This window comes from Mobula birostris, chromosome 4 (assembly GCF_030028105.1).
Source record: "Mobula birostris isolate sMobBir1 chromosome 4, sMobBir1.hap1, whole genome shotgun sequence".
NCBI lineage: Eukaryota > Metazoa > Chordata > Chondrichthyes > Myliobatiformes > Myliobatidae > Mobula > Mobula birostris.
Genome location: NC_092373.1, coordinates 80,766,683 through 80,781,494, shown reverse-complemented (window position 1 = coordinate 80,781,494; position 14,812 = coordinate 80,766,683). Strand labels below are relative to the sequence as shown.

At 42.2% G+C, this 14,812-nt stretch overlaps 1 protein-coding gene across 1 annotated transcript in view; it reads right to left on the bottom strand.

The window, feature by feature from the left end:
• Window positions 1-7,722, bottom strand: part of LOC140196429 (heparan-sulfate 6-O-sulfotransferase 1-like) — a 346,892-nt gene extending 339,170 nt beyond the window's left edge. Inside the window, exon 1 of the mRNA XM_072255644.1 lies at window positions 6,639-7,722. Coding sequence (XP_072111745.1) covers window positions 6,639-7,159 — 521 coding nt within the window. The 5' untranslated portion in view covers window positions 7,160-7,722. The remainder of the gene's footprint in view (window positions 1-6,638) is intronic.
• Window positions 7,723-14,812: the final 7,090 nt, after the last annotated feature.

Here is a 14,812-nt window from a genome sequence, read left to right as displayed (position 1 = left end):
CTGTGATATCCATCACACTGTTGGATGTTTCTCTACAGATCAGGCCGATACGTTACCAAAAAGAAATCAACTGCATTACACCTACTTAAATCTTGTGTGCAGCACTGAAGTGGCATTGGAATAAATATAAACAGGAATTGTGCAAATTGCAGCAAAATGAGAAATGGAATATTTCACAACCAATATTTCAAATGCAGCTAAATCAGTGATTACATGCTGATGCTGTCTGCAAGGCTTGAGAAGCTGAAGAACAATGCTCCAAATTTGAATCCAGCTAATACATGGAGCTTTTTAATTAACAGGTTGAAATGCCAGGACCTGCTGATTTTAACTGCTTAATGCAGCTATGAAGCAATGCAGTTAATGGCCTGTTGAGCTGCGACATGAAAATATACTGTAATGCTGCAACTAGGAATTAATATCATGCGACTGAGAAAAGGCACAATGCAGTGATTATTCCCAGATGAACAGAAAACTACATTTAAGTAACCATGGGAATTAATTTAGAAATTACAACAGTATTTGCATAGTTTATGATGCTCCCCAAACAATCTCATGAGCAGGTGCAATCCTACTAAACTCAACTAGAAAACTAACTTTGCAATGAGATGCCCATTCAGTGACCAAAGAGGCCAGCAAATAGGATTTACCCAGGAGATGAAGCTGAACTGTCAATATGCATCACTTCTTTGTCCAGGGTACAATGAAATGACAAGAAACACCTTTCTGAACCACATTAACAGGATGACCAACACTACAAGTGTTACTGTTATAATTCTTAAACACTGAGGGCCATTTAATTATTGCAATGGCAAAGGTGCATTAGACAATAAATCAGGGATCCAGTTGTCTTTTCAGATGGGCGCAAGATATTCCCATGGACTATTCTGAGGAATCACAGAGATTTTTCCAGTGCTGCTGTGTCTGATATTTATCCTTCAGTCAACATCACCAATCAAACAAATTATCTGATAATGATCACATTGTTCTTTGGGGGTGTTATGTATGAGGTGGCGGCTGCATATTCCACATTACAACAATTATTATACTTCAAAGGTGCTTCATTTGCTGTAAAATGCTTTGTGGTATCCAGAGATTATGAAAGAGACCACAAAGGCAAAATGATTGTTAACCATTCCTGGTATGAGAAACTTGCATTACATTTCGATCCATCTTAGGAGTTCAAGGCAATGTGATCGTTAAGCCTATTTTTAAAAAATTGTTCTGAGCTTCAAAAGATGCAGGGATGGCGACAAGGTAGGTGGTGGGAGTTGGGAGGGGGTGGTTAGTGAGGGAGGAGAGGGAAGAAGGTAATTAGTTGATCTAAATAAACGAATCCACTATTCACCAAAATAAACATTTGATCCAATTAACTCTCCCACCACTGTTTAAATTTGGGTTCCTTATCTCCAAATAATACTTAGAGTCAATGTAGAAAATATATTGTATTATGTTAATTATGTGGAACTTCATGATTTTGTTACTCTGCACCTTGTTTGCAAATACAGAAGTAGTGTGACATTTCATTAAACAAACACTTGCAATGGAAATAAATTGGGGAAGAAGGTAAAGGTTAAACGGCCTCTTAGTTTAGTCACATCTGGCTTGCAGTGATGCACTAGGGCATTAGTTGATCATTAGATTGCATTGTAACCTGGGATACAGGCTGACGATTGTGACAGATTTTATGGTGTTTGCCATCTACCAACAAACTCCATGGATTTTAATTGGTATTTTAACCTTACACTGCCAAATTTGATACATTGTTCATTAAAATGTAAAACCAGGAGGGTTCCGTATTATATCTTAAAGGAGCACCAACTCCTTATAATGAGATGGCGCCATTATTTTACTGAGACTGAATAGTCCAAATTTCACTTTCATTAAATCAATTCCCATGACCTTTACCAAAGCCTTGAGAACATTACATCATTACAGTCATTTTCCATGAAAACCAAAAGTTTACATGGCCTTCTCATGTTTCGTAGATGGCGGGGGGGGGGGGGGGCGGGTGGAGTACTATTGTCATAAAGTGGAAAACAGGCCCTTTATCCTCCCAAGTTCCCAACGATCATCAATTCATCCACACTAAACCCTCAGAAAAATGAGAAGCTGTCTTCTAGAAACATAAAATATTATGAAACCAATAGATATTGAAGTGGTTTCCACTGGTAAGCGACACAGGAACTAGGGGACATAACCTCAAGATTCCGGGGAAAGAATTTAGGATGGATACAAGGAGAAACTGCTTTTCCCACAGACTAGTGGGATCTCTGTCCAGGGAAGCAGTGGAGGCCACTTCATGAAGCATATTTAAGACAAAGTTACAGTATATAGATTTCTGCATAGCAGGGGTTAATCAAAGGTTATGCGAAAATGGCAGATTGCTGGAGCCGAGTCTATTGAGGGCCAAACATCCAATGTGAAAATGACAGCAAACTGTGCAAGTACAAAAAAATGTTTTAATTAATTAATTAATAAGTAAATAAGCAAGCAATAAATATCAAGAAGAACAAGTTGTAAACTTGCCAAGGAATCTGTGAACGAGGAAATGGACAGCTATGCGAGAGGAAAGGATTAGACTGATTGTGGGCCGAAGGCCCTGTACTTTGATGCATTATTCTGTGTTCTATGTTCTATTCAGGCCAAGATTATGGTTATTTGTTTAGCTAGCCTCCCTACTGCTTAGTTATCTTAGAGGTTTTCAGACTGCAACTGCAACATAACTTTTTTGTAGTGAAAGATGGCTGAGTAGAGGGCAGGAGGCTTAAAAAAGTTGGTTATTGTATATTATTTCCAATAATCGCAGCGCCAATTGCAGGCAGATTTTTTTTCCTCGCCAATGCAAACAAGCTGGTGACCTCAATGTACTCAAACAGATTTCAAAGTGGGTCTGCCCATAAGCTGATTACTGCACCACATTTCAATGATCCTATCACAAATTTACTGTGCATAATCTATTTTCTGACTGTTGGACTCAAAGGTAAATTTGTTTACTTAGGGACTTTACAGCTTTTAAATAAAACAAGAATTAAACTGACTATGATCTGAAGGTAATAAGGCCGATATTTGCTATTAGCAGTCATGGGTCTGTGAGCCGTTCAAGGTTACTGATCTTCAGTCTTTAAGCTGATAGCCCCCAGACAGTCACCATACATTTAAATGTGTGGCTGATCAGCTTTTAATACACTCTACAAAAGTTACACTTTGCCTGTCCTTGAAGACTACTGAGTCCTGGTACTCCAAAAATGGAGTTCATGATCTGGCATACCACTGGACTTTTGAGTAGGGAGATACAGTGCAGTTTTAAGTTAACCCGCCATTTTCAGAAGGTACAGAAACGACTGCAGCATTAACCATGGCCTGAACCTTTTTCCTTTTAGTGGAAGGGAATGGAGAAGAATATTGGGCGTGTTATGTGTCTTGGAAATTAAATTAGTATTTCCTCTGATGTCAGTGTAAGGTCATAAAAAATGCAAGTATTATGTATTAATTTAAAGGCCTGGAAGTGGAGAGAACTTTTTTGGTTGAATCTGTTTAGCTCTGTAGCCTTCTCCCTCATCTCAACCCTCTGGTGTAGCACAAATAATAAAATCGCTCAAGCAAGGACTGTATTTTTATTTGTTTCTCCTCCCCACCTCTACACCCGCCCCCATTGCTTAGATGGCAGTTGGCCACTCCCTGTTGAAATACCTGATCAATAAGTCAACTGATACTTTGCTCCCATTTAGTCTAAGTGTCAAAGCTCTCATCTTTACAGTGTGGTCTCGCTCACTCCTGCCAGATCCAGGTGACACAAGGCACTCACTCCACTTGACCCAAACCTGCTGCCTCTTTCCATTTCAGTTGCAATCCATTGTGAGGATTTCTCCTCAAGTCAAACGATTTAATCCACTTTGTTCACTCCAATGTTATCTCACATTTATATTGTGTCTTTAACCATGGGAAGTACCCCCACAATGTTCCTCGAGCTCCAACAGAACAGCGACATTAAGCCACATGTGACCAGAACCTTGGTCAAAGAGGAAGGTACTTTAAGGAGGGACAGGCAGAAAGCTGGAGAAGCAAGTGAATGCAACACCAAGATTTAGGGCTTAGGCTTAAAGAGTGGAGCAATGAAAATGGTGGGGGTGGGTGGCACCAGACTTCAGTAACCTTGGAGAGTTATAGAGCGGAAGAGGGGTTTCCAATCACGAGCAACAAAGCCATTGAACCATTGAAAAAATAAGTCTATGAAAGGTTTTGAAAACAAGTACAAGAATTTTTTTTTAAAAGCACAGCACCCCCTTACAAAATTACAATACTGATTCCACACCATTTTTCTCCGTTTTATATTAAATAAAAGGTAAAAGTCACAACAATAAAACAGTTATCAGAGACAGTAAATAACCTGCAAAAGAAATAGCTCCCCTAATGGCTCCATCAGAAAACTGTTGTGTGGAATAAAGCCAAAAAAGATTAGGAAAATTGCAGATGCAATCCTCTATCTGTCATGGCTAGGCTAATCTCAGCTGAGGTAGCAGTAAGGACAACAGTTTCCTTTTAAAAAAAAAGCTGCCACTGAAGCTGTCGCTGTGAAGCTGACAGGTTTGAAGCTGGCTTTAGGAATAAGGGCGGCAGAGGAATGGAGGGGGCTAAAGCTTTTTCCCCATCTGGGAAGTAGTTTATAGCCATTTCTACTGTATATTAAAAAAAATCGTCTTTTCCATGTGGTCTCACTCCTGCCAGATCCAGGTGACATCAAGCAGTTGATCCCATTGGCCCAAAACCTGCTGCCTCTTTCCATTTGAACTGTAAACCATTCTGTGGGTTTCACAAGTATTTAAAATATACTGTTCATTCCAATGATAACTTACAGTTCAATGGTGCCTTTGGCCATGGAAAGTACCTCAGTATTTTTAGGCAATGAATACCACATTGTTTTGGACAATAAATGCATGATCCAGTTGGCATAATTGAGTTTGAACACAATTTGTGAATTTGCAATAAGGCAGAGGAAGTGATAGATGAAAACAAACCAGGCAATGAGGTATTAAATATGTAAAGCAAGCAGCAATTTCCAACTATACAGAGTCTAAAAATAATCTGCTGTATTAAAGGATAGATGAAGCCCATTGTCACGTATATAGGTATAACCAGACAGACACTAAATAAACTCATCTGCATATGCCTGTCCTCTGAGAACAACCTTAAGCCAAGAGAAAAACAAGGAATGATTGAAAGAGGAATGGAAAATTACAGACAGTTCAGTCACAGACCAGTGGCTCTTACTGTGCTTTCTTTGGTATCATAAATCCAAAGCTTCTGAATGTCGTGGGACTTCTGGCACACTAGGACCCACCCACCCACCTACACTGCCTAATGCATTTCACAGCACAAGTGTGTATTAAGACGGCCCTGCTGGTTATTGTTTTCTCTTACTGCCCTGGGACTTTGCCTTGCACTTGTGAAGGAGAGAGGGGTATTGAGCATTCAGAAGCCTACAAGGGCTTACATCATAGAGAGTAGCGATTAACATCTGTAGGTGATTGGTGAATCCTTTTTCAGCTGGGTTGGTGGGAGAGCTGGAGTGTGACTGGTGACCACCATCTTCTCAAAGGAGGTACCCGGCATACTGACCGCAAGTTGCCCCACCTCGCCCCAATATCAGCATCAATACGGAGCCTGCCACAACAGAGAGCAGTTTTTTTTAAAAGGCATTCTTGATCCCTAGACTTCTGGCAAACTTGTCCCTTGTTAAAATGCTTCTCTGGCGCCTCCCATACCAAGGAAAAGGAAACAGCAGCAAGCCCGTCTGCAATGTAGTATTGGCTCAATTGATAAGGACGCAAATTCATACACAAACCCACTCAGGGGCAAACAATAATGCAGCGTTATATACTTTCAGTCATGACACTATTAAACTGGCTGGCAACACAACACTGCAGGAGACAGAAGCAATCTCCCACCATAGCTCATTAATAGATACAAGAAAATTCCCAAATTATGATGCCAAAACACTACTCAAAAACTAGGTTTCTTTTGTGGGAGGGGGGAATCAGATTTTTAAAAATATCCTGATAAGTACAAAGACAGATTTTGTTAGATTCTTTTATTAAAGTGGAGCGTTAGATGTAGAATCTCCAAATCTTGATGGACTGTCAGATGAAACCAGAAACCCAGTCAGCAGAATATTCTAAGCTGAATGGGTTATCTAATGTGCCACACAACAACTGCAGAACTGGTAAAAGGGGGAGATGGGGTCGGTTCGGAGGCAGAGCAATATTATCCACTCATTCCAACCTTGGTTGAATGGTTTATTGTTTTGGTCCTAAGTCATAAGCCAAAGATCATGGCCTGGCCAATTCACTTAATTTGAAGTCCGTTTCCCAATTACGTGAAGGCATCTTTTAAAGTTTGACCATTTACATGGCGTGGGGGTGAGCCGAGAGGAGACACGGACATTGAAACTGAACATCCAGTGTATCAAAGGTAGAACTACTGGTAGTCACCAAAGGTCGGTGACCTCAAGCGTTAACTCTTTCTCTCCCTCCACACCGATACAGCCAGCGTCTTCAGCATTCAGTTTCCTTTACAATAGCACTATTACCGTATGGAAGACACAGAGAGAGAGAAATTTGTGAAAACCTTCGACTTACCTCGAAGTTTTGTTCTTGTTTTCCTTCTTGTTCAGTACTCCTGGCACACAGTTGGTGAGCTCGGTCCAGTCAGCGTGCAAGCCGCAACTCCAGCCAGTGGAAAATCTCGAAAAGAGCCAGGTCTCCTTGCGGTTAGGTCGGTAACAAGTACATTTCTTCTGGCCCGGCTTGCACTCGCAGGGCACCTCCAGCTTGACGTTTTGCACCAGGTGCCGGCCAAACGTGGTGCCCCCAGTTTTCTGAATGTGCAGAAAGACGATCACGTCGTCCCCCTTGATGTCAAAATCCACCGTCCTCTCCAGGTCCAGCACTGGGAAGTAGTATTTCTTCACGTAGTGTGGGTCGGGGGTAGGGAAAATATCCACTGATTCATCTTGTTGGAAACCCCTGGGTCCCGAGATCCTACAGTTGGTCCCAGGGCAAACGTACTGGAAAACGATCATCATGAAAATTGCGAATCCGGCAATAATCAGAATAAATTTGTTGGTCCTTTCAACCATGTTCTTTACAGTGAGCTTCATGGGTTACCATCTCACTGAGGAGATGCAGGGATGGCTTTGTAACAAACGCTTCCAGCTGGCTGACAAATACTGAGGTGTCTTTTTTTCCTTTTCCTTTTCGGCGGTGGAGAATAGAGTAGGAAGATAATCAAACAGCCCTCCCCCGGCGTGGCCAGGGCTGTGATGCGTTGGTTACAACGTAGCTGAAAGTAACCAGAGTGAAACTGACCGGGGGGCTCGCCTGCTGAAACTGACGGAGGCTGCGGCTAGCCGGCTCGGTGACACTCACTCAACACGTAGACACACGCACACAACTTGCACACCGACATCCACATCGCACTGCCGCCTCTCGGACCGCTTCCTCCTCCAATGGAACTCCTAATACCACCATCACCATCCTTCTCTGCAATCTGAGCCCAGCATGCACAGCGGCCACACTGCTTTCCAACCAGATAGGGAAAATAGAGAGAGAGAGCGAGAGAGAAGGAAGAGGTGGGGGCAGAGAAGTGCACGTAAAATCAGTTTGGTTGCGGGGCACGCCCGCACAGGAGTTGCCGAGAACTACACGCGCTGCGCGTCCAAGTAGCCGGTGTCTCGCCCGGGCCGAATCCCGTGAAATCCCCCTCTCCTCTCTCGCCCGTGCAAATAAAACCAGCTGGAAGAAGTACGCGGAAACAAAAGCGAAATAAAATCTCCTGTCGACAAATCCTGGAAACAGACTTTACATTCCCAAACACCATGTGCCAACGCTGATTTTAAAAAAACAAGCAATTGGACGATCGAATCTGAAATAAAACCAGCAAGTGTTCCAAACGAAAGGGAGTCAGCATTTTTACTGGCGTTTCTGGGGTGAAATGCCAACTGCAAATTTATTCTGTGTTGACCGGCGGGTAAGCTGCATTTATTTAGCGCCTGCAACAGCGGTTACCAAACAAATTGACAACTTGCTTCTTAATGGGGATGTTAGGTTAATGGGAGTCGTTAGAAGGAATAACTAAAGAGGCGAGGGAGGTTTGCAGGGGGAATTCTTGGGCTAAAGCTCTAATCAGCTGACGGCACGGCTACCAGTGTGAGAGCCACTGGGATTCAGGGTATGTGTCAGGGACCACCATTAGGAAGAATCTGGAGAGCTCACTCGGATTACTGAGGTGGAGTGATCAGTGTGTGTCTCCCCGACCCCGACCCCGACACAACACTGATTGATGTCTGGTTTTAACTGATATTTTTAAATGTCTACTACATTTGCCGCACAACAGTTAGGATACACTAAATTTGTGAAAGGTAGAATATAAATAAGTGTGTTTCTACTTATCCAAAAAACTATGTTAACGAGGAGACCAGCTGACACCACCAACATGTTCACTCCAGGTGGGGGTCATAACGTCCATTAAGTTTGCAAACCACTCTCATCTCTTCTCTCTGTACAACAGACCATTCACATATCTCTTTCATGACCACTATTATTGTTAGTTAATAAAATCTCCCTTTACTCCCCCTCTCCATTTTATACTTGCCACCCTCTCTCCTTATCTAAGGTCCAGACCTAAAATGGTGACAATTCCTTTTCTCTGCCCCCCTCCCGTCCCCACCACAGGTGCTGCCCAGAGTTCCTCCAGCTGACTGTTGCTCCAAATTCTAGAAGGTGCACTTTCCCGTTGTTAACATTGTCTGCAAGATAACACCATCAAGTTGAATGGTTGGTGTAGTGGGAAAGTTCATCCAAAATCAAAACAAAACATCTACCGCTAGCCTCCAACCGCCACAGGGTTATTACACTTGCATGACACACCCTCAGCTCCAATTAAATGATTGTTCCAAAGAATCGAACTCTTTATTTTGATCCTTTATTAGCAATCACCAAATGTACAATTATGCATTATTGAGCATTATCTCAGCATTTCAGGTGGTCAGCAAAGGTATAACCTCTGCTGGTCCCAAGCTATAGATATGCAAGAAAACATATCTTACTCTCTTTGCTTTTACTATGCCCCCACTAATGTGACTGGTCATTATAATCAAAGTATTGAGTACAGATGGAATGTTATGTTGAAATTGTATAAGACATTGGTGAGGCCTAATTTGGAGTATTGTGTGCAGTTTTTTGTCACCTACATACAGGAAAGGTGTAGGCAAGAGTACAGAGAAAATTTACGAGGATGTTGCTGGATCTGGTGGTTCTGAGTTACAGGGAAAGATTGAACAGGTTTGAGTTTTACTCCTTGCACTGTGGAAGAGTGAGAGGAGATTTGGTAGCGGTATACAAAATTACGAGGCATGCAAGCAGGGTTTTTCCACTCCCCACTGGGGTTGGGTGGGACTATAACCAGAGGTCATGGGTAAGGGGTGAAAAGCTTAAGGGGCACAAGAGAGGAAATATCTTAATCCAGAGGGTCATGAGAACGTAGAACGAGCTGCTAGCGCAAGTGGTGCATGCAAGCTGGATTTCAACCACTTAATAGAAGTTTGGATAGGTACATGGATGGTAGGCATGATGAGGACTATGGTCCCAGTGCAGGTGGATGGGAGCAGACAGTTTAAATGGCTCAGCATGAACTAGGTGGGCTGAGAGGCCTGCCCCTGTGCTGTACTTTTCTATGACTCTATGACTGTAAACATAATAAACCTGCAACACAGAATACAAAACAAATAGAGAACAGATACATGGCTCCTACAGTTGGCATGAGATATATAAAAATACAACAAGCAATAATTCACCCTAACCATTGCTATTGATGTGACTCACAAGCAACACAATGAAATATTTTCATAGATGAAGAAAACAAATAAAAAGTACTTCGGATGAAATTGTTTATCTTTTTACTGGATAATCTATGGTCTCATTCTATATTAGATTTCACTAATGTCTTTATGTATTCCCAACATGGTTCCCAAATACTCTTTAATGGTTAAGTGACTTCTTGTCCAGCTAATTCCAATCTCAGCCTCCAGTAGAGGTGAGGAATTAGCTCAGACTGTTTCTCTTCTGCTGTTGTTCTGCATTTTATATTATTCTCCTGTACTCAGAGGTTGCAGTCTTCCACTGTAATCGAATTCCCACGTGGAAATCAACAGGCCAGAACTATTCCTCTGGCACTCGTGAATACAGCCAAATGAAGCCTCTGGGGCCAAGGTGCAAAACACAGTACCAACATCATACACAGCACAAAGCAAATATAAAATAGCAGTAAACATACCGTCACTCAAAAAAATATAGCCCAAGTCTCTGAGTGTCATGTCCTGCAGATTGATGGTGCATGGGTATTTGTCGGCAAGAACAAGCCTGCAGCAGTCCGCAGACGAGCGCGATTCAGCTCGTCTTCTACCGAGCAAACACTGGAGGGCAGCACCAACAGGAGAAGCCAGCCCCAACCCAGCATGGACAATGTGCCACACCGCCTCTGACGTCTCTTCTCCTGGGCGGCTTGCAACAGGTGACCCCAAGGCATGAGGCCTAGACTACACCACAACTGAGGCCCTGCAGCTCCCCTGCCATCAGTCTCGCCAATAAACCAGTTAACCAGACTAGTAGTGTTCTACATTACCAATGTCCAACAGGGCCTTACAATCACAAGAAAAACGTCTAAACCAAACACCTGCTGTTAGACAACACACCACCTTGGCACACCGACTCCGATGCCTTTCTGTTGCAGCCAGCAACACGGTCCACACTAAATCCTGCTCCTCCATCTCCTCACTGACGGATAGGCCTGCAGTATTTGAAGTTCTTAATATGCAGCAGTGTCTTGTGATCATAAAAAAATTGTTTAAGAAAAGGCAATAGCAACCTTTGGTTGGATCCGGAGAGGCTGCTGTGTCTGAGCATGCGGCCATCTTATTGGAACATGAATAGAGATACATTTGTAACACAGTCTGCAACTCCATTCTAAAGTTCATTTCTAACACAATTTTCACACCATCTCTCCAACTCTTCTCTTTTAAAGTAACATGAGGAACTAATATGAGACTTCCATTGGAACATTGGTGTGTACAACAAAGTTAGAGAACTTCTGCTCCTATCATATACATTTTAAGAATGCCTCAGTTTATTTACTTTTCATTTTCTCTCTTCTGCCTTTTCTGAAAGTATTGCTTATTAATAGGGGACACACACGTGTGGGAGTGGGGCTCCAATCCCTCTTCCAAGTAGAAGTTGTACACGTGTTAACCAACACTGTTAGCCTGAGCTGTTCATTTACATACTGCTACTTATGAGTGATCAAAGGGAGAAAGCCAGCTGTCTCAGATGAATTAGCTCAGCGTAAAGAGTGAGACATTCCCACTGTATGGCATAACTACACCTTTCAACCCGATGCATTGTGAATGTATAGACACACTGCAGCGTCAGTTATTCTGTCCAGGATGCCTCGAGAGGGTGGTAGGAACTGTTGCACTAACCTCAGGCTGAGGCCTAAGTCCTGGTCTCCTCACAGAAGGACGGCTGAGTTCTGCTAACACGTAGGCAGTGCTGTTGAGGAGAGACTTTCATCTTCGTTAGAGTTGACTTCTTTTCCTGACTCTAGTCTTCATTGTATTGCTCCTGAGCCTCATCACCAAGCTGCAGAGGCGATTCCACCACACCTCAGTCCCAGAATTGTGTACTGGGCTCGTTGCTTCCACTCCAAGTTCATAGCTGGGATCTCTCCAATCTCTTTTCTCTCTATTTTTTCCGTTACCTCTTTTGGAAGTGGTGCTAGCTTCCTTGTATTGTTGCTTCATCAGACAAGCGGCAATTGCTGATGTCTGACCTGAAACATTGGGTTCATTTTTCCATTTGTTTTAGAGCTGTCAATAACTATGTTACTTGTCGGAGGCATTTTCTGTCTGTCATTTTCTTCATTTCCAGTTCATTTCCCTTCTGCATCCTCCCATTTGGGCTCTGTGGGGCTGGACACTAATGACAATGAGGGGGTTACTCTTGTCACTCCTAATGTTCTAAACTGGAGTCCAATGCATATCATCCAGGTTGCAAGTAACATCTAACCATGCAGACAACAGTCAAAAGAAAACATGGACTTGCAACCACATGGTGTGCCACACCACTGTGTTGAAAGACCAAGGAGCTATCTTAAATGTGCTTTACTTTGTCAGTGATTTCTGTGCCAATTCAGCGTATATACATTGACAAATCATTTATTTTACCTCCTTTAAAACATTTATGATAACAATTATTTTCTTAACCCTGATTTTGGATATCAGTCCCGATACCTTCTTGTGTGACTCAGTGTCGAGTGTTGACTGTGAGTCCTCTCAGGATATTTTGCTAAAAATGTACATTTGTACATAAGTTATCGTGGTTGTTGAAAGAACAATCTAATTAGCCTCACTTCCCTGCTCTTTTCCCCAAGCTTCCAATTGTACAGTTTTACAATTTCCCAAACGTCCTTTTTGATTGCTGCCATTAGCCTCAGCATTCCTGGAAGGAAAATCTGCCCTTGCATTCCTAAACATTGTCCATTGTGGAGGTACAGTGTATTCAGGCTGATAGTCAAAGTGGAGAGGATTGAAATATGAAATCAGGGAATGGTTACACCACAGAAGCCAGATATTCAGCCTGTCAGATCTGCACTGGTGAGCCACCAAGGCAACTCACTACTTCTATTCCCCCCACTGCCCCTCCCGCCAGCCCGTTCCCTATATCTTTGCAAATTGGTTTCAAACTTATATTTTAAATATTCATCCTTTATATGCAGGCAACTCATTGCTGAAGAGCTAAAAAGGCATTGGTGCACCTTTGAAGTGGTGTAATCCATGTGGTAAAGAAGGTGATTACAGCTATTGGAACAGTGGGTTCAAGGTTATTGATCGAGCAAACTCGATTAATTATTACCCAGTTGTTTATACATTGCCCCATGTTAAATGCATATTAGTAAACTAGGCTAACATTTGAAGGTTCAGGAAAGGTAATCATGTTAGATTAGGAGCAGCACTGTTTTTTCCCCACATCAGAGTGGATTCATCCAGGACCACAGAAATATGCAATGGAAAAACAGTATAATTCCTGGACTTGATCAGTGTAAAAAGAGATCATGTCTGCACTTCCACTGCTGATAAAGTCCACTGGTGCCAGGTGACTTCATGGTGAATTAAACATAGATTTTTGCAAGTGTTCCCCATTCCACAAATACTAAGGCCGATCTGCTGGATCAGATTTCCCATGCTGTTACTCTTCCCAGTTCTCAAATTCAACAGAAATAAGAAGGAAACAGAGTAGTACGTCAGGACTGGGGGCACTTTCAAGAGAAAGTAGGTTATTTCAACACAACCTTTGCACAGTCACATTACAGTAACAGTTGCCTTTTTAAATTAATGAACACAACATAAAGACCCAAAATTTGTCTTAACAAATGAGAATTCAGCAACAGGAAATTGTTATATGGCTGTGCCTATGTTGCTTGCAACGTGGAGACATTGCGTGCTGAAACTCCACAGACCTGCACGACGTGGAACCGGCAGTCAATCTAGTCTGGTAGTGAAGAAATAAACACCATGTAATTAAAGAAATGTATACAAAGAAAGGAGGAGAAATGTGTTCAATTAAGAAGTCAGAGAAGGAAAACTAAGTGTAGGTGTTAGCTATTTCCTTTGTGCTACCAGGCAGTTACAAAGCCCATGAAGTAATATTAAAAATGCAAACAACAGGATTCTGCAGATGCTGGAAATTAAAGCAACACACATCAAAGTTGCTGGTGAACGCAGCAGGCCAGGCAGCATCTGTAGGAAGAGGTACAGTCGACGTTTCAGGCCGAGACCCTTCGTCCTGACAAAGGGTCTCGGCCTGAAACATCGACTGTACCTCTTCCTAGAGATGCTGCCTGGCCTGCTGCGTTCACCAGCAACTTTGACGTGTGTTGCATGAAGTAATATGTCACTTTTCAGGATCAACGTGTAATCCTTTTTGGTCTTCAGTAGATGTTTTTTTTATTTAATATGCAACAGAGTTAATATGTTTTCTCCCCACTGATCTGTACATGTTGTCTGCAGTGCTGCTTTGCAATTTTTCAGTGAGGATTACAGGAAATCAGCTGACAGGACAGATAGGGTGGAATGAAAACGGTTCCAGCCAAGTGCAAAAAAAGGCATCAAGTAATTCTGCAAACTTACAAAGCTAATCTGCAGAAAAGAAAGGGCAATTCCATCAGCTTTTATGTCCATGGTACCTGAAGATCTGTACTGAAGGAATTAGTGGGGTAAGAATGTGCTGTTCTGACCAGATTTGACCCATGTCCAAAATCACTAACCTTCCAAGAATATCCAAAGGTCTCAAGGAAAGCACGATTTTCTAGGCACTGTGGTGTGAGCAACCCATAGTAAGTAATGGAACCGTTCATGTTTTTCTAAACTATTTATTTATTTATCTATTGAGATTTAAATTGATTATGAAAATATTGGAGATGGGGAAATGGAAGCCAGTTGGAAATCACATGATAAAGTTCCCCAGGATATGCCAGATCCTACCCAGGCAAGAAGCCCAGCCTACAGTGAATATTGAGCATAAGTGCTTATCCATCCAGATTCACTTGGTAACAATGGAGAAACCTGGCTATTTCACTTTTACCCGCCATGAGTGATTTTGTTTTTACCTGTCCCACCTACGGAGTATATTTCCAGAAAAACAATACAAATATCTTTTTTTGCCTATTGAAAAAAAAATAAAACAAAAGTCATTCGAAGGAG